The sequence below is a fragment of the Cupressus sempervirens genome, chromosome 11 (genome assembly GCF_028749045.1).
Source record: "Cupressus sempervirens isolate cs-2001-9-10 chromosome 11, ASM2874904v1, whole genome shotgun sequence".
Taxonomy (NCBI): Eukaryota; Viridiplantae; Streptophyta; class Pinopsida; order Cupressales; family Cupressaceae; genus Cupressus; species Cupressus sempervirens.
In genome coordinates, this window is record NC_143128.1 from 731,012,794 (window position 1) to 731,035,139 (window position 22,346).

General features: G+C 34.1%; 1 protein-coding gene across 6 annotated transcripts in view; it reads right to left on the reverse strand.

Moving 5' to 3' along the window:
* The window catches only part of LOC149531710 (polyadenylate-binding protein, cytoplasmic and nuclear-like), a 116,940-nt gene that overhangs the window by 16,602 nt on the left and 77,992 nt on the right, over positions 1-22,346 (reverse strand). For 2 of the 6 annotated variants that reach the window (XR_016358667.1, XM_089809708.1), the window contains exon 5: positions 21,788-21,859. The exons of the other annotated variants lie outside the window; for them this stretch is intronic. Coding sequence is in view for 1 of the 2 variants with exons in the window: in XM_089809708.1 (XP_089665834.1) it covers positions 21,788-21,859 (72 nt within the window). In the remaining variant the exon portion in view is untranslated. The remainder of the gene's footprint in view (positions 1-21,787; positions 21,860-22,346) is intronic. 6 annotated transcript variants of the gene reach the window in all.

Genomic DNA, 22,346 nt, shown 5'->3' on the forward strand with positions numbered 1-22,346 from the left:
ACTTCCGTGCTTGTGTCGTCCAGCAAAAAGTCTAACACTGTATGGCAAGATATGTGCAAGAGATTTCTCAGTGGATTGGTCCCACCATGGTGTCGCCCGATTCAATATTCAAGGCAAATGATTAATCCAAGGAAAATAAAAATAGCAACTGTATGTGATTGCAAGGAAGTATGAAGGATTTGTAGGGAAATTGAGATTGTGAAAACAATATAAAAATGCAATGCAGGCAGTATGAAGTTGTGATAACTCTACCATGATGTTTTGAATGCTACTCAATATGAACCATTGCACAAAACAAGATCTTTGACTTACTCAGCTGCATGCCTAGTTACAAGCAAGAAAGTATGAAGGGGGAAAGGAGTTGCAACAAAAAAACCATCGGCAACATATGTGGCAATATTATTAAAATGGCCAGCAAACAATATAAAGGCCTGATGAAGAATATAGAAATATGGCTGCTCATGATAAAATAATAAAACTCAAGGAAAAATAATTTCATACTAATGTCTTAATATAAAAATATCATCATGTACCTACCTACACTTGTGTATGTATGTACACACACACACACACACACACATATGCATGATATTCCAGCAACGTATCTAGTGTATACGTCATATATTAAGTGGGCGTATATACACATCTCATTTGAGTTTACGCATACATACATATATGTGCATATACATATGCGACCATATGTAGATACTATGGCATTGTTATATTAAGACATGACAAATATCGCAGGAATCTCTGAGATCATTCCAATTTATAAGGTAACACATTAGTTTTTAGTTTTTAATTTAATGCTGATTTTTTCTTTAATAATACATATTTATTGACCAGGTTAGCTCATGGTAATCCATAGTATACTCTTTCTTGCCTAGTTGTTTACCCCTTAGCCTTTGCGGTTAGAATTCATACCTGTCAGTCCCTAGGCGGATTTGTGTACCTTACCCAATTCCCTCTCTAGCAGTGCTTCCCCCCTTTTGTCAAGCTCCTACAAAAAGAGAATTACCACGATAATAACATATTCCTCATTATAAAATCAAAAATACTATAACAAGATATTACATCCCAAATTTTGCCCTAATTTTAAATTTGTTCATAACTGTTGGATTTAACGAATTATTCTTTCATGATCATGTGAAATAGTTATTTATATGCGTTGTGCTATCTATTGATGAAATGGTCGGTAACCCATAACTATTATTAGATGATTAGCAATTGTTTAATTTAAAATAATGATTAATATGTTTTTATGAATTACTATGGAATTATTATTATGGCAAAAGTGTTTTTCATGGGCGATTGCAAGAGAAGATGAAGAGGGGAGAAGCATTGCTAAACGGGATCATCAGAATGGGATGTTTGCTTAGTTCAGTCACCAAGATCGACAGGTATGACCTTAAACTTCCTTGGAAGGGATGCAATGATTTGACCATAGGATACATTTATGGGACTTGCATGAGTTAGTAAGAAAATAATCTAGGGAAAACATAAAATAATCTAATTTAAAATATAAAACATACCTCAAGAGATTTTTTTTTAAATTTAAAATGATCTTCGTCATATTATTATAATAAATACTTATATACGCACATATAAATATACAAATGAATTGACACCAATAAATTATAATAACCTAACCTAATGATGTCACCCCATTTATATACTTACATAAATGTGCATAAGTATATATTATAATAATAAATATTTGAATTATAGTTTTTTTCCAACTTTCTCTTCAACCTTTTATTCTTCCCTCTCTTTTTCTTATTCGATTTAATACTTGGAATTCGAATGGTTTTAAATCTTTTAAAAATTGGCTGAAGCCAAGAAGGCGCGGCCTTCCTTAAAACTTAAGCCACACATAAGGACTGGCACTAATTTATGCTCAATTGCCTTTGCATTCAGACTCAACCTTGAATGTATTTCCGCACATCTCAACCATCTTCATACTATTGTGTTCCTTGTCCCTCCAATATCTTTAACATTCAAGCCCACATAATCCCGTGAGTCGAAGTTCACTATATCGACTTCCAATTTATGCTCCCAACTATCATAGAAATTCTTCCATGAGGACTCAGACCTTGGAGAAGTTTGCAGCAAAAGAGGAACAGCTTCCAATTTGGATTTGTAGGGGATTCAAGAATATCCTAAGTTTATATCAGGTCTTGTGATGACATTACCATATTATTTTATTTTCCAAGCAGCCAGTTAGGCGTCTTAGATAATTATCATATTAAATTTATTATCAAGATTCAATATCAGTTGTTACTTAATTCAATGTCCTCTTTAATAGTCCCTTTTCCTTAAACTTTCACAAGTCAATTAGATACAACCCATATGAAAGTGCTTTAAAGTATATTAATATCTGAATTGGAAATACTATCCAATGAGTAATGTCAATCTTAAGAATATGGGTCATGTTGTCACAACTGTATTAAAAGATAATAAGGGCAGAATGCTCATCATTTCCAAAACACCTGGGATTCCCCAGCGATGTAGCCTGAAGGGTGAAGAGGAGTAAATAGGGCAGAGTGCTCGTAAATCATTTAAGCACCTCGGAATCACCCGGCTATGTAGCCATACATGGTGAAGAGGTGAACTGAATCTGCAAGAATAGAAAACAGAAAAGAAAATCAGACATGAATCACTTAAAAGAAATATACTTAATAGCTCATGCTTATCCCTGTAATGGTACCTGTTGTCAAGTCGAGCAGTGGTGATCGGGTCAATGATCCCATCGGAAATCTTTGGCCAAGTTAGTTTATAGGCATATGTGTCATCTAATGATCACTTGATGTCCGTAACGTCAGTTATATAGGTATAACTAACTGGGCACTCAAAACACCTAGAAGCTCAAATGGTTGGACTGAAGAACATCCCAAACCCAATCTCGAGGTAGGGAGGGTCTTTCTAATATAATAGAATGTGTGGGATAAGTATGGTCCGAGGTTGAGAGGTTAAGCCTATGACAATGCTTCTTCTCTCAACAATGCCGAGGCTTGCACGACTAGATAAAAGATCCGCTGATGATGCTTCTATGTTCCTTCTTTCTTGTTAAGCATTTACTTTATTTGTTAATTATTTATCATGAATGTATGTGTGAGTCATTTTATTTCAGTTGAACATGATTACAATTAGGAATAGTTAATTGTTATTTCAATTGAATATGATTATGTTTATTTTCAGTCGATCATGATTATAGTTATGAAAGATAGTCGTTGTTCTATCTATTTCAGCTGACCATGAAGTATAGTTATGAATAGTTAATAGTCGATCTTGAATATGATTACAATTATTTTCTGTTAATTGTTAAAAGTAGTCATTGTCATGTGAAAAGGATCCAGTTGTTTATATAAGGTTTTAGTATAAAGCATCTTGAATTAGATATGAAAATCTATTTGTCACACAAGTAATCATTTTCATAAAACATCATTATGATTAACCACCATTTCACCTTCCATGAAATTATAACGAATAACCAACTTTTTCATTTTACATGAAACCATAATGCTTAACTAATTTACCAGTCAACCGACTTCACATGAAATCTCAACGGCTATAAGAGCATTTTTAAATTAAGCAAAATTTGGGATGTGACACATACAGTCATTCTAAACTCATAATGCCTTGCAATGCTCTTTTGAAGTTTCTAACTCTAAAGGTGTCATGCCTTAAAAGAGATTAAGTTGTGCAATTTTTTAAGGAGATTCTAACTCAATAGAACCTTTACTTGCAGGCATCTTTAGATGCTGCCCCTAAAATTCTTTTAGTTTCTACATAGTACTAAGCAACTTAAAAGATTCCTACAAACAACTATCAGAACCATAAGAACGTAATTAATAAATTGACAATAAGATAAGATAAGATAAATATATTAATGTCCAACAAAGGACTATCAAAAGGTCTATGTGACTGAAAGATTACAGAAAGACATCAGAGAACAATAGGACCACCAAATGATGTCCAAAAAAAGTGAGCAGCAAAAACAAGAAGAAGAAAGATACCGAGAGGAGTAGCAACAAGGACTAGGAGTCCTTTCTAGGCAAAAAGAAGTCACCCACCGAAGGAGAAGACTGCGGATGGATAGAACCTCTAGTCTGCTTTTGTGATCTCGTGGAAGACTGTGTCCGGGGTCTGACAGGTCTAGAGTGACCATAGGATCTGGTAGAACTAGACAACCTCTTCGCACCACGTAACGGAGATAAGGGTGTGAAAAAAGCAGTAATGAGCTAAGTAGATGAATGCAGTGAGGAAGTAGTTATTGTTAAGTACTATCTCGAAGCAAGGTGGCCTCTTGGAGATAAAGTGCAAGACATCTCTTATCACAGTAGCTAAAGAAATCTGAAAGAGAAGAACAATTCCGAAACAAGCAGTAAAATCTCCCTCTGATCTCATAATAGATAGGGCAACGAAAAATAAAATGAATCTTAGTCTCGACCTCCTGTAAAGTACACAACTAACAAATCCACTCTCCACTATCAATATGATGGTCAGTAAGAGCTCGAAGACGGTGAGAACCAACCCTAAAGGATCCTAGGGAGATACACAGGGCATGAGACCACTGCCGAGATAAGTAACTAGGATGAACAATAATGCCATCACAAATCTCCAAAAAGTGCTCTACATAAAAGGTCATCCTAGGACGCAGCCCATCAAGTGAGTTAGTCCAAGTAGTGATGATATACTGTCTGTAAATATCTAGAAAAACATGTTCATTCAACTCCTGCCGAGAGGGAAGGAGGTGATCAGGGCATTCAATGAGAACTAGTAAGGGGGGAGGTGGTCAATATCAATCCCAATCGATCTTAGCAAAGAAGCCTGGGCATACTACCAACAAGCTCGAGAACACATATCAGAACTCACAATAGAAACTAAAGAACAATATGCCAATTAGGAATATCGTTCCCGCTCACCAACCAAATCTACAAAACCACGCAAACGATGAAGAAACCAAACCCGATCAAATATAGCTACAAGACTGAAGGGATGGATGCCAAACTCAGCAAGAATGATACAATGAGGAGTGAACTTGTGACATCTGATGATGCGTCATAAGAGAAAAGTTTGAACCTATTGAGTCGATGCCCAATCAAAACCAAGAAGAGACGGGCCCCAAACCATAGAGCCATAAAGAAACATCGGCTGAACAAGGGAGTGCAAGAGGCAAAGTTTGGACGAGGTATCCTGAAAGTGGTGTCTAAAACACTGTTTCTCAAGCATGGCAAGAGAACCCATACCCTTATTAACTGTGGACTGAATTACCAGTCTCATACTGAAGCAAGGCCTAGAAATATCAAAACTGGAAATTTGAACCTTCAATATTAATCATAGTGAATGTCCAATGTGATGATAGGTAATCTAGATATGCTCAAACTTATATACAACATTTACCCGTGCCACATTTACACTGTTACATGTATATGGTTACAAGCTACGTTGTGTTTTTCAAAGAATTATGTCCATACAAATAAGCATGTCCAAAATAAGATATCTATGCATAGTCAGCCATAGTGTAGTTGGTCCATTTATGCATCAATCTCCTTACACTGGAGTGTTTTTATTGCTGACTCAGTAATGTATATTTTTTATGCAATGCCACTGCTATTTGATTCACTCGCATAATCATTCATAGGAGCAGTTCAGGGAGAAAAGAATCCATCCATGGAGTCCAGCATACAATAATGAACACAAAACAGTCTCAACATGTCATATCAAGAAAATGATAGTGTTGTGATGTAGTCACACCATCGCCTCATTGCAAAAGGGGACCCCCTCTTTTGGCTTGGGCATAGGAATAGTAGTCTTAGTTAGTATCTTTCAAGTCTCCAAGTCCAAGAGATAAGTTTGGGCAATTTTGAACTACTAAGAAGTCAATATTGTCTAGGGTGTGAGTGAGATTTGGGCATGTCTGTTGAGGTATTGGAGTTGAAACCAAGTAATTTGTGATGAAATGAGTTCAAACCTTTTGAAAATTCTTGTTCTAGCTTCAATTTGACCTTAGAAAGTCGGGAAAGGTTATGGGAGGTAACATTGTTGAAGGTCTACCAAATCCTGAAATGTAGCCAAGTCTGGACTTTTTTGAAAACTACCAAAATCTAGAATCTTTATTATAACTCCTAATGTCCATAGTGGGAGCGGAAGGCGGTTTTCTTCACATCCTTCTCCCTCATGTCGATTTGATGAGGTCTATCATGGAAAAATATATTGCACCACGTAACTCATTTGCAACTCATCGGTCCTGGGAATCAGATACTTGTTCTTGATAGTCTTCTTATTTAGCGCATGGTAGTCCACATGCATCTGTAGGGTTCCATCCTTTTTTACCCATACTAGCAATAACATGAAGGGGCTAGAACTAGGTCAAATCCATAACTTGTCGAGAAGCTCCTGGATCATCTTTTTGATTTCATCCTTAAGCTTCTTGGGATGATGGTATGATGTGATGATGATGAGCTTAGCACTAGCCTCCAACTCAATAGTATGGTCAAAGCCTCAATGTAGAGGAATGCCAGGTGAGATGTCAACGAAGACCATCTCATGCTTATCAAATATAGCTTGAAGCTCATCATCTTGGTAATAAGTTCGTTGCCCTTTATTGGTTTTGTTGAGATCAAGCAATGTGCTGCCCAGACAAGGTCATCATGTTGAAGATGGCCTCCTTCCGTTGTGTCGAGATCTCCTTTGGGCCATCATTTGACATTCCCCTCAAAACAACCTTTTGCAATCAACATCAAATGAGAACTGCATTCGTTTGAAGCTCTAAGTGTACTTGTCAAGAGTCTTCATCCATTGGATGCCCCATATTACCTCTATGTCATATAGATCTATTACAAAAAAATTGTTTGTCATTGTACGGTTCCTTATGGTAATGCCCAGTTGTGGAACCAAATGGGTACATGACAAGAGAGTTCTTCCTGCCACCTTGACTTGGAATCCTATATGTGCCACTATTGGCAAACTTCTTCATTTCACAAGTGATGAGTTAATGAAATTAAGTATGGACCCACTATTGAGCATGACTATAACTCCTCATCCTTGGAGACTTCCTTGTACCTAAAATAGTATATCTCGAACTACTAGCAAGACCGATGGTGCCCCACGTCATACCAATGCAGCAATCCTCTCTGTACGATTTACGTTAACCTTCTTGGAAACTTATTGAATGTCTCCTTCGACCTTTGGATCCCAATTCCTCGTGCTCCTCCTCGTTGTTTGACATCACCTCAACGTCATGGATTTTTCTCTTGCCTAAGCATTTGTGTTACATCCCAATTTTCGGCTCCATTTGAAATGTTCATATAACCGCTAAGGTATCATGTGAAGTTTGTTGACAAGTAAAATTAGTTACAATCATGTAAAATGGTAAGATGGTTGATTGTTATAATCTCTTATGAAGTTGGCATGCTAGTTAACCGTTATGATGATATTTTAATGCTATTTTGAAAAGTTAGTTATTTATCATGAATTCACGAGAATCAAAAAGGCAGTTAGCCATTATAATTGTTTATGATTAATAACTTGTTACGGTAATATGATTTAATTATGGAGAATCTCCTTGTAGGGAGCACATCAAAGGGGTGGAAGCATTGTTAGAAAAGAATTGAGCACAAGGGTACCACCATCACTGGGCAAATAGGTATGAATCTTGAATCACCATGGCTAAGGGTAAATGACTAGGCAAGAAAGAGTTTACGTTAGGCAAATACCATGAGCTACATGGTCAAACATATAAAAATATATAGCTATCTTTAACAAAATTCATGTTCGAAACCATTACCTTTGTTGTTCTATGTTGGTGTCTTCAATTTCTTCATCATTATATATATACATACATATACATATATATATGCATATATGTATAAAGGTATGATGCCACCATGATATAAAATCTTCAAGCTCATCTCTATTAACATATGTATAAATATATACATGCATATATATAGAGAGAGGATATGAGGTTAAGATAAATCATAATTCTCCAAATTATGCACGTATATAGATATACGTATTTTAATAAGCACGACCTTGGACATAATGATAGTGCAATGATATCATTTTGAAAATAACATATATATATATATATATATATATATATATATATATATATATATATATATATATATATATATATATATATACATATATATATATATATATTTGTTTTAATAAACTTTCCAAGGAGCTCTTTAATATTTCAAATTTGTAACTCTCTATGTGAGGCATCAAATACACTTGGCGCTCCTTGTATTATTGAATCGACAAACCAAGAAATTGATGGTCTTTTTTTAAACTACCACCTTGGGCCACGACTTCAAGCTTTATATGTCTATTTTGCCAAGTCGGGACCTGTCTTTTCTTTACCTTCCCTTATGAACTGCAATTCTTTCCATACGGCTCGGTTCTTTCCAATCGGCACCTTTTTCCATTCGTCTCCATCACAAAGTGTTACACCAAGCATTGTGATTATACAGAGATCACAATTCAGACCTTGGAAGCCTGCCAGTTGGGACTACCCAATATTTGATTTGCAATAATCAGGCTATGTAAATACTTATGTTCTTGTCATTTAGATACCATAACCACAACGCAAGTATTTGGTTTCTTAAATTATGCCATTGTTTTTCCTCAAGCATATCTACGATGCAAACTGATTTATAATGACAGAGCATGTTTGTCGAGTTTCTTTATTTTCTTTAACCGATGTCTATGGCGAACTGATACAAATTGATCTAGAGAAGTATGTCTCATATTTTGAACAATAATTCTTTCCTTTAATCCGATGATACAAATCTATGTCATGAGTCTCAAGACGGCTAAATGCCAGTAATTAATTTTCTTCTGTGTATGGCAAATGGAAGATTTCCATAAATGATCAAATGCCTAGGACTCACCTCGGCTGGATGGCCATGAAAGGGGTGAAGAGGTGGAGGAAATCCCTACTAAGGGAAGAACACAAATCAGAATTATTAAAGCATGATAAAATATATAATTAAACTCTAAGAATGTCCAAGTAAGCTCATGTTGTCCAATTCATATACTCAGTTGTCAAGTCGAGTGGTGGAATTATGTACTAGGATGCTCAGTGGATGGTCAAGGCTCTCTATGTCTATTCTGGGTAGGGACGGCATTTCTCGGATGAGATTATGTGGGGATATTTTGAGGGTCCACAGTTGGGAGGTTAAGCCCCTGACAATGTTTCCCCTCTACACAAGATGCCAAGACATGCACAAGACAGAGATGAGTTATGCATTCAAACATTTGTTGGTAATAGTTATTTTACTTTTATGATGTTTTTGCAAGTAGAAGATATGATGGATTGATTTATATCATTGAATTAGTTAAATCCTTTGATGAAAGCATTTTTTCTTGTCGATGCAATTGGTAACCAATTAGATCGGTTGATCTTCCAACTGAACATGAAGTATATCTATATACAAGAGATAGGTTTATCTGATGGATTGTGATTACTGCGTTTCATTTATGTGAATTAAGAAAATGAATGTATCTTCTAATTGTACGTTATTGCCATAGTTAGCAATAGAAAGAAAGGGAATGATAGTGTAGTATTTGATGCCCTAAATGATACAATGGTATTTGATGCCCTAAATGATACAGTGGTATTTTACGCCTTAAATGATACATTAATATTTGACACCTTAAATGATACTGTGATATTTGTTATTATGATAAAGTGATATAGCTATTTGTTCCCCAATTGGTATGTATGGTCTAACCTAGGTTTTGTAGAAGCATCCCTGGATGGATTTCGGTTTTGAATACTACGGTATGAAGATTTTAAATTCATTATTAAATTCATTGATGGTGTCTTCAATTGTTAGTTATGAAATTTCCATTTAATTGATTGTAACCATTAATCTTATTCACATGAACATAACTGAATATAACTATCTTCCTATGAATATGAAGTAATAACTGTATTTCTTTGATATACTAGTTGTTAGGTAAGACCTGGAAAAAGAGGTTGTTACATATGGTATTAGAGCTTTGGGTTCGACACTGAACCTTGGGCCCAATATTGCTTTAGAGGAACAGATAATGTAATGCTGAATGAGATATATATCGCATAACTGAATATTTTACAATTGTAAGCTGGAAAAATCACACTAGGGAATCATCTAGAATAGTCGGGAAGGGCTAAGATGATGGTGTAGTCCATATGAAATGGACAGATGAATAAATTTGCAAAATCATAAAAATGAATCGGAACTAAGGAAAATAACATGATTGGAAAGTCGAGCGGTGGTGATCGGGTATTAGAAACCCATCTAAATCCTCGGCCAAGGTAGATTAAAGACATGCTTGCCTAAATGAATTACTAAGAGGTCGGTGGTGCCAGCTGACAAGGAAAAGGTTGGTGGAGGTGTGTCCCCAACCTTGTTTGCTACTAAGCAGACACTCTAAAACCAAGATGCTCGGATGGCAGGACCAAAATTGTATATGTGTCTTATCCCAAGAGGCAGGGCCATTCTCAATAGAGAATGAGAAGATTTAACTACGTCCAAATGCTGAGGCTTGCACAATACAAAGCAGTTACTACAACCTTGATGTAGTGTTATCTAAACCTTGATGGTGACTAGATATTTCTTTTTCAATTGCATGTTTTCAGCATTATACTGTAGGCAATTACATTCCTATTCATATGAAATGGTAGTTAATATTTTGTTATCCATTTTTGGACTTGAACTAAAGGGAAAATAAAATTGTGAACCACAATTTTGAGAATTCTTTAACTTGAAAATGATAATTATTTCTGATGTTGATTAAATGACAAGGTGGTCATTTTGTGCTCCAGTATGGAGTTAGCACACTTGCATAATTGAAACTATCAATGCTTATTTATAGATGTAACTTCTGTTTCGGTCAAGTTTTTCCTTGAAACAGCACAACGACAAGATGGACATGAAAGCCTAGGTCACATAGTTGAGAAAGATAAATTTTCAAATATTTACAAGCAATTGGTGAGCACGCTCAGATGAGCTACTCGATAAGAACCCTGTATAAATTTGTTTCAGATGCTTATGATCAATCCATGACCCCATGATGGGTTGAGCTAAGAAATTTCAGCATGAAAGGTAGAGTTCCATGAAAATGTAAGAGTTTTGTGGACTTAGAGTCTAAGCCACAATCAAAATATGGTGGACAAAAGATACAAGCATCGAGGTTGCACCCTATCTCAGCAATTGTGTGTGGGCATGTAGTCCAAGTGCTAGGAGATTGGGATACATATAGTGTGGTACCATTTTAAACAATACATCTATGATCTTGATTGGATGTATGATGATCTTTCATAGTATATCATGTTTTTACCTTTTGCCACATTGTTATACATGTATGATACACATGTGATATTGATTTTATATGGTAATGAAATAACAAGACATACTAAGCTGCTTTATATAGTTTTAGAGATGAAGTATATTTCTATCATGAGATGATTTGTAACATCTAGCTTTCCCCGGGTCTAAATTAACAAATACCATACTCAAAGAATACAATTATTACTTCGTTTGATGGGAAGACAATTATAACATTCATGTTAATGTGAATAAGATTTACTGTTAAAATCAGTTACACAAAATTTCTTAACTAAAAATTTGAAATACCATCAAATGAAATTACTACAAAAATTGAAAAACTACATACCTCGGAAAACTGAGACCAAAATCAACTAAGGATGCTTATGCAACCACCCAAGTTAGTTCACAAATACCTCTATAACAATACCACAAAACGACTTCTATCCAATATTGTTAAACCAAAATCAAATGACAATTATCATTAAATACCATTATATAAAATTAGGGCATCACATACCACTGTATCAATTAGGGCATTGTTTACCTTTGGTTCATTTAGGGCTTCTAATATCGCTATCTCACTTAGGGCTTCAGATACCACGAATTCAAGTAGAGCTTTTGATACCACGAGTTCAATTAGGTCTTCCAATACCACGGTTTCATTCAGGGCATATGATACCACTATATCATTTAGGGTTCCAGTCATCTCTCAATCAATTAGGGCTTCATATTCCTTTCCTTCCAATTACTTAACTGTGACAATAACTCAAGATTAGAAAATATACTTATATACATTATTCATGAAAGTAAAGTGACGGTAACAATGAAATAACTCAATTTAATCCTACCTCCTTGTATATAAGAGTGATAATACTTGTTTTCTATTAAACAATCAGATGTATGACTTATCTTTGTCCATTGCACGTCTGGTACTTCAGGAGAGGTCAATCATTGTCGAGGGCTTAACCACCCAACCTCAAACCAAAATCTTATCCCCACACGATCTCTAATGACAAAGGCCCTCCCTACCCAGAACAAGCAGGGGTCATCTTGCCATCCACTGGGTGTCTTGATATTTAACTCACCATACGACTTGGCAGTAAGAGATTACATTAGCAAGATTATGCATGAGTTATTATTTAATTCATATTAAAATGATAAACATTGATCTGTCATAATTGATCATTGATTCATGTTACTACAAATTCCTCTTTTCACCTCATTTCCCTTTTTCTTGGCTACACAACCAGGGTGAGTTACAGGTGTTAGGAATTCTTAGACAACCAGTTCTGTCAATTATTCAAGAAGATTACATGCATCCAGCATCTCACAATTTGTGATTAAAAGATTTCAAATTGAATGTTTACTTAATTAAATTAATCATAGCCAATTTCTCTTTAACTCCACCTATTCACCATTGTTGGCATTCTTGCCGGTGAATTTCCTCAGTGTCCAAAATGTTCTAATTCATGCTGGGTAATATGTTTTAAACCTTGCAACATTTGGATACTTTCCAATATACATGATTATCTCTATTTCCAAAAGTTGATTTATTAATGAGGTCTCAAAGTATTATTGTTAAGTTGAAAAGAAATCATACATACTTCATATTTCAACAGATGGCATAAAAGATTAACCTTAACACTTCAGTCTTAACCATCTAAGAAGATTTTTAATAAAAGTATCAAATAAAATATTCAAGAGATCAGATAATGATTTATCATTGTAAAACATGAATACGACTTTCGTAATTGACTATACTCTCCAATAAACTTCCGGCTCAATATCATATACAACTTTGCAAACTAGAAATGAACAACTTAATGCACTCACAATCAATCTTGAAGGCACACAACAAATTCCCTGCCACAGCACTAATAGGCTGTACAAAAGATACCAATATTTTTTCTACAAAACAAATATATATAGCTCTACTGATTATATAAAATCTGCTGTGCTGAAGCTCTATATTTAATACCTGATCACTCTTGCATACACCACTCTCATATAATTGGATATATAGAAAAAGAAGTTGATAGACTTTATGTGCATTAGATATCATAAATAGCAGTCGGCAGATTTTTTTCTGGAAGACGACAAACTTAATAAGGAAATGTTAGACTTTACAAGAAAGACAACATACTTTATACATTAATCACTGTCTAAGGAAACGGCAAACTTGTATAGGAAAAACGACTGACTTATGCATAAAACAGTATCATTTTATCACATGCTTAAAGATTACAACCTGAACCGATGGAATTAGAAACGATTTCGATTTGCAAATAAACTGATCAAAGGTCTTACATGACTCCACTAAATCACTGAGGGTAATCTTGTGCTTCAAGAAATCTGTCAGTCTGGCTCTGTTACCCGTGGTAAGATGGTATTGATTCGAATTGGGACAGAATAAATTTCCAGCAAGGCTCGAATGTTATAGGTAATTGGAATGCCATAGACGACTTAAGAATTTCTATGATATAGAAGGAGCCTGTCTCTACGGCTTCCTATAATTACAAGATTCAATTCAAATGCCCTCAAATCGACTTAAAGAATAAAAAGAAAGGAGGAAAAGAAAGAAAGAAAGAAAGAAGAGGATAGGTTTTTTTTAAATTATTATAATTATTAAAATCTAATAAGCAACATCACTTAATTAATTATTAAATTATAATGGTGCTAAATCATTTATACATATATGAACATTTATAAATATTAATTAAAATAATATGATGAAAGATATATTAAAATATTTTGAAATATGTTTATATATTTTAACTTAATTACTTTAATTAAATTATTTATTTAAATAACTCATGCAGTTCCACAGATGTATCTTGTTTCAAATCACTAGGTCCTCTACCTGTCTGCCTAGTGATGGTGATGCCCTGCTTAATTCTTTTCTGACAATGCTTCCACCCCTTCAACATGCTTCCTACAAGGAATTTCTCCGTAATTAAATTATAAATCATAAATAATCATAACAGTCAACCTTTCATCTTAATTCCATGAATTCGCAATTAATGATCAACTAACATGTCTTCTTCACTTGAAATCATAACGACTGACTATCTTACCATTTCGCTAGATTATATCAAATTAAACTGCCAACTAACTTCATGCGAACCTCAATGGCTATATTTCAAACTAAGTCAAAAATTGGGATGTAACATACCATTCCCCTTGTGGTTCATCGTCCTCGATGAACTTGAAATTGCAACAAACATTATAAAGGAGTATTTTTAAATTGGAATGTAACGTACCATTCTCCTTGTGGTTCATCGTCCTCAATGACCTCTGCAATTTAGACACTAAAAGAATATTTCTCATATATATATATATATAACATTGTGATATCATTTCTCAATTGGGTCAGAATGAAAATCATAATCGAAACTCAAGATCCATTTTTACTTTAAAGTTTCCAAAAAGATACTTGCATGGTAACATAAAATTAAACACGTACTCACCTAAGTTCTCTTTACCATACCTATGGTTTTCTAGGTATCATTTTAGTTGATTCTATTCCGTATTCCTATTATACTCGTGTAGACACTCACCATATCATTAGTTCGATTCCATATTGATATGTTCATTTAAGAGGATTTTCAAGGTTCAAGGACTGAAAGTAAGATAAGCATTCAAGATTGAAATTCTTCAACTAGCAAGTTCTTGATCTTAATTTAAATCATTTATACATAACATTTGGCATAAGGCACTTATTAATGGGTAGAGCGTCATGATAAACTTACAGATCACCTGAGAAAGATTATTAGATCCAGCTTTTTCCATTTATGTAATTTCGGCCTCTTTGCCTATCTTATCGCAAAAGCATTTCATTATAACAATCATTTCATGATAGAATATACACTTCATCTCCAAAGCAATATACAATAGTTGAATATGTAAGGTCAACATTGCATGTGTATTATAGTAGTGTGTCAAAGGGTAAAAACATGATATACTATGCAAGATCATCATACATCAAATCAAGATCATAAGCATCTGAAACAATTCATAGGATTCTCATCATTCATTTGTAAATACTTGGAAATTCATCTTTTCCATTTCTATGATTCAGGTTTCCATGCCCATTTTGCCAAAGTTTACATCTATAAACAAGCATTGATAGTTCCAATTATGCAAGTGTGTTTACTCCTTACTGGAGCACATAATGATCTTGTCATTTAACCAACATTAGAGAGGATCATGGTTCACAGTTTTTTTTTTATTTAGTTCAAGTTCAAATAGGTAACAATTTATTTCTGTCATAAATTTGGGGCGACAAACCCAATCATGATGGATTTAGATAACATTTTATCAAAATTATATAAACTGTGTTTGGATTGCGCAAGCCTCAGTATCTGGACCCATTTTAACCTTTTTATTCTCGACAAAGAATGGCCCTCCCTCCAGGGATAAGGCTTATGTACCATTCTGATCCTGCCATCTGAGTATTCAGGTGGGTTGAAGTCCCAACAATTATTCGACAAAATAACTGAAGCGTCTAGACAATCAACAAAGATCAATTGTTCCGGCAAATCTGCCTAATTCCACCCTGGCCAAGGATTTCAAAATGTGGGTAGACAAACCCGATCTTCACCTCTCAACTTGCCAATCCTTTTTATCTTTTTAATTAGGTTTCGCCTTTATGATATCATAGTTTATACACTTGTCCATTTCATATCATTTCAGCCTTCCCGGCTATTTTGAATGATTTTCCAATTTTTTATTGCAATATCCAGTTATGCAAATAAATCATTTTCAACATTCATATTTTCAGTTTCTCAGAAGCAATGCTGGACCCAAGGTTTCGGTGTTGAACCCAGTGCTCTAATACCATATGTAACATCCGGCTTTCCCCGGGTCTAAATTAACAAATACCATACTCAATGAATACAGTCATTACTTTGTTTCATGGGAAGACAATTATAACATTCATCTTCATGTAAATAAGATTTACTGTTAAAATCAGTTAGAAATACCATCAAATGAAATTACTATAGAAATTGAAAAACTACATACCTTGGAAAACTGAGATCGAAATCAACTAAGGATGGTTCTGCGACCACCCGAGTTAGTTCAAAAATACCTCTATAACAATACCACAAAACGACTTCTATCCAATATTGTTAAACCAAAATTAAATGATGATCATCATTAAATACCATTATATAAAATTAGGGCATCACATACCATTGTATCAATTAGGGCATTGTTTACCTTCGGTTCATTTAGGGCTTCTAATACCGCTATCTCACTTAAGGCTTCTTATACCATGGATTCAACTAGGGCTTCCAATACCACGGATTCAATTAGGGCTTTCAATACCACGGGTTCAATTAGGGCTTCCAATACCACGGTTTCATTCAAGGTTTCTGATACCACTGTATCATTTAGGGTTCCAGTCATCTCTCAATCAATTAGGACTTTAGATTCCTTTCCTTCCAATTACTTAACTATGACAATAACTCAAGATTAGAAAATATATTTATATTCATTATTCATGAAAGTAAAGTGACGGTAACAATGAAATAACTCAATTTAATCTTACCTTCTATATCAGAGTGATAATACCTGTTTTCTATTAAACAATTGGATGTATGACTTATCTTTGTCCATTGCACGTCTGGTACTTAAGGAGAGGTGAATTATTGTCAGGGGCTTAACCACCCAACCTCAGACCAAAATCTTATCCCCACACGATCTCTAATGAGAAAGGCCCTCCCTACCCAGAACAAACATGGGTCATCTTGCCATCCACTAGGTGTCTTGGTATTTAACTCACCATATGACTTGGCAGTAGGAGATTAAATTAGTAGGATTGTGCATGAGTTATTATTTAATTCATATTAAAATGATAAAAATTGAGTTGTCATAACTGTAAGAATTTGCCTAAGGGCAAAATTCACCCAAGAACTAAGAACTCAAACACAAGCACAACTGTAGACCAAAAAATGGAGAGAGTATGATCAGAATAACAATGTATTCAATACTTGATGCTTAAGAGTACACTAGGAGTGCCTGAATATAAAGGCTACAGGAGAGCTTCTAGAATGCATAGAAGTTAGCACCATAAAGTGTCACACAACCAAGCATATGTCCACCAGATATGGATTATCCTCCATTAAGCACGAAAGTAAGTGCGGTGATGAGAGGATAAGCCTACAAGGGTGGGACACGCAAAACAGTGTTGTAGACACCATGTGCTAAAATAGAGTTGCATACTCCTGTGTTGTCAACATGACAAATCACAAGGTGTGCAAACTCCTAAGTGTCTCATAAATAAAAATAATAAAATAATGCAATATAACTAAATAATGCATTAACCTAAGTAAACTTAAGTGTAAATAGTAAAGTACGTATTTACACCAACAATAACTAATCATTGATTCATGTTACTATAGATTCCTCTTTTCACCTCGTTTCCCTTTTTCTTGGCTACACAGCTAGGGTGAGTTACAGGTGTTAGGAATTCTCAGACAACTAGTTCTATCAATTATTCAAGAAGATTACATGCATCCAGCATCTCACAATCTATGATTAAAAGATTTCAAATTGAATGTTTACTTAATTAAATTAATCATAACCGATTTCTCTTTAACTCCACCTATTCACCATTGTTGGCATTCTTTCCGATGAATTGCCTCGGTGTCCAAAATGTTCTAATTCATGCTGGGTAATATGTTTTAAACCTTGCAACATTTGGATACTTTCCAATATACATGATTATCTCTGTTTCCAAAGGTTGATTTATTAAGGAGGTCTCAAAGTATTATTGTTAAGTTGAAAAGAAATCATACATACTTAATATTTCAGCAGATGGCATAAAAGATTAACCTTAACACTTCAGTCTTAACCATCTAAGAAGATTTTTAATAAAAGTATCAAATAAAGTATGCAGGAGATCAAATAATGATTTATCATTGTAAAACAAGAATACGACTTTCATAATTGACTATACTCTCCAATAAACTTTTGGCTCAATATCATATACAACTTTGCAAACTAAAAATGAACAACTTAATGCACTCACGATCCATCTTGAAGGCACACAATATATTCCCTACCACAGCACTAATAGGCTATAAAAAAGATACCAATATTTTTTCTACAAAACAAATATATATAGCTCTACTGATTATATAAAATCTGATATGCTAAAGCTCTGTATTTAATACCTGATCACTCTTGCACACACTACTCTCATATAATCTGTAACATCAGATTATTCTACCTCTTTATGAACATCAGGTTATTCTACAATTACAATTCAGCTGATATGATATATCTAAACTAATACTGAAGTTTAATCTAAAAACTCTAAATCTATTTTCATTTCTGATTATCAAATTTATTCTAAATTATTGACAGAAAAACTGTATCTATTCTACTTTAGGAATCAATTTATGATACATCTAATTACAGGGAAGAATCTACCAGTTATAGAAATAAAGAAAAATGAAACAAAGATACGTACTGATTTACTTGAAAGACCTTTCCAATTAATTGACCAAGCTCTGACTTTGGTGAGAGGAGAAGCATTAACGTAGGCTTAACCTCCCAACCGCGGACCTTTTACTTATCCTCCACAAGTTCTAAATAAATAGAACGGCCCTCCCTACCCTCAAGTCAAGCTTGGGATGTTCATCGATCCAATCATCGAAGTACTCAGGTGGGTTGAGGTCCCAACAACTATTTGATTGAATAGTTGAAGTATCAGGACAACAACATGATCATTTTGTTGTGGCATGTTCGCCCTTTTATCGCCCTGGACAGGGATTTCAGAGGTGGGTTTTTATAACCCAATCTCCACCGCTCAGCTTGACAATTAATTCTTCAAAGTGGGTTTACATGAGCTAATCAAATTATATATATTTATTAACAATTACTGATAACCTTTCTTATTTTTCTTGTGACAGATTCATCTACACTTTTCACCATCAGCAGATCGTTAGATCGGTGATTCCTCGGTGCTTGAATCCATTACATCTTAATCATAAGATTTTGGTTCTACCTACTCAAATCTTTCTTAGTATTCGGACTTGATCTTTATTACTGGTTTTTATGGATTTATACAGAACAGTTTAAAACATAACTTCAAAGGTTTATGTCATGGATTGATATTGGTATAATTTCACACAAGAAAGAAATATCATTGAGATAAAATCAGACAAACAAAGAGATCAGAGGTCTTATTAATTTCTTTACCAACTCAGTTTTAGACACTGCTACTGTTATTGCTGAACAACTAACGTGATAAGCACAAGTGATGAAATATGTCTCAATCTATATATTCATCTTATTCACAATGATTCAACTCGGCTCAGAAAAGTGGACAGGAAAAGAGATGGAAATGAAATGTACGCAAGAAAATGTAAACATTTCCAGTTCACCCTTACTTGTCTGTAGTATACTGTGCGTCCTGATTGAAGAAGTCTATAATCCACACTGAAGTTCGTAGCTCAGACTGTATGCAAGGATGGCTTCACGTAAATACCGTTGAATGATTTGTAATGGAACCAGAATTTAAAGCATTACGCTAGAGGCTGAACAGAGAGGTCGATGGATATTTGGATGGAAGACTCAGGGCCAATTACACACAACAGAGAGAGACTTCTTCATGCACTAGTTCGGGTTACAGAGAAACGAAAACTTAGACCAAGGCAAGAAGATGAATAGGCGGATATCTACTTCTTCTTGTCTCCCGAAAATGACAAGACAACATATAAATTGATATGCACGGCTTTACATCTTCCGCCGTTACAAGAATACATTACGGTTTGAAATTTCATTGATTGGAATACGAATAGTTGGAACAAGAGGTGGATAAAGGTTTTACTAATATAAATTTTAATGTTGTATTATTATTTTGGTTAAATTATAATTAAGTATAAATAAGGTGACATTATTGTATTATAGATCTAATATAATAGTGCCACTTTACAAATATTTAATTATGATTTTAATCAAAATAATGATATATTATTAAATGAAATTACTATTAAATAAAGGTAAGAATTTTCTTATTTAGTTTTTTTTAAAATCTTATATTATTTTTAGCTCATGTAACTTCCCACTTTGTTGTTTGTTGTCAAGCTTTAACAATCCTACCATGGCGACTTTTGATCAACCCTGATATTCCTGATAACTTTATCATATGATCATTCCATTTTCGTATGACCTCATTTCGTAATGCTTCCCCTCCTTTTCGAGTCTTTATCCTGCAACCTTCAAAACAATCATTCTCGCCAAAATATCAATTTCATAATTAAATAATATCGTTAGGAATTTCATCATACATAATAACTGATTGAACAATGGTTAAAGAAAAATTATATTCATTTCAGCTATAACCTTTATTCATTTCACATGAACTCAACGGCTATAAACTACATTCATTTCGCATGAGCACAATGGCTATAAACTATATTCATTTCACATGAACACAACGGCTATAAACTATATTCATTTCACATGAACACAACGGCTATAAACTATATTCATTTCACATAAACACAATGACTATAAACTATATTCATTTCACATGATCACAACGACTATCTTTTAAAAAGAAATTAGGGCAAAAATTGGGATGTAACATAATCGAATATATAGAAAAAGAAATCGACAGACTATATGTGCATTAAATATCATAAATAGCAGTCAGCATATTTTTTTTTTTGAAGACGACAAACTTAATAAGGAATATGTTAGACTTTACGAGAAAGACAACATACTTTATACATTAATCACTGTCTAAGGAAACGGCAAACTTGTATAGGAAAAACGATTGACTTATGCATAAAACAGTATCATTTTATCACACACTTAAAGATTATGACCTGAACCGATGGAATAAGAAACGATTTCAATTTGCAAATAAACAGATCAGAGGTCCTGCATGACTCCACCACTAAATGACTGAGGGTAATCTTGTGCTTCAATAAATCTCCCAGTCCGGCTCTGTGACCCGCGGTAAGATGGTATTGATTCAAATTGGGATAGAATAAATTTCCAGCAAAGCTTGAACATTATAGGTAATTGGAATGCCATAGACGACTTAAGAATTTCTATGATATAGAAGGAGCCTGTCTCTGTGGATTCCTACAATTACAAGATTCAATTCAAATGCTATCAAATCAACTTAAAGAATAAAAAGAAAGGAGGAAAAGAAAGAAAGAAAGAAAGAAGATGAAAGGTTTTTTTAAAAAATTTATAATTATTAAAATCTAATAAGCAACATCACTTAATTAATTATTAAATTATAATGGTGCTAAATCATTTATACATATATGAACATTTATAAATATTAATTAAAATAATATGATGAAAGATATATTAACATCCTTTGAAATATGTTTATATATTTTAACTTAATTACTTTAATTAAATTATTTATTTAAATAACTCATGCGGTTCCACAGATGTATCCTGTTTCAAATCGCTAGGTCCTCTACCTGTCTGCCCAGTGATGGTGATGCCCTGCCTAATTCTTTTCTGACAATGCTTCCACCCCTTCGACATGCTTCCTACAAGGAATTTCTCCGTAATTAAATTAAAAATCATAAATAATCATAACAGTTAACCTTTCCTCTTAATTCCATGAATTCGCGATTAACGATCAACTAACATGTCTTCTTCACTTGAAATCATAACGACGAACTATCTTACCATTTCACTAGATTATATCAAATTAAACTGCCAACTGACTTCATGCGAACCTCAATGGCTATATTTCAAACTAGGTCAAAAATTAGGATGTAACATGATTATTCTAATGAAATGTTATTGTGATAAAATGGGCATGAAGGGCGAGGTTACATAAATGGAAAACATGGATTCACTAAACTTTTTCAGGTGATATGCGAGTTTATAAGGATGATCTAGTCATTAATGAGTACCATATGCCAGATGATATGTATGAGTGATTTAAATTATGTGATCAAGTTATGATCTAAAACATGTTAGTCAAGAAATTACAATTTTGAATGTTTATCTTACTCTCAATTATAGAAC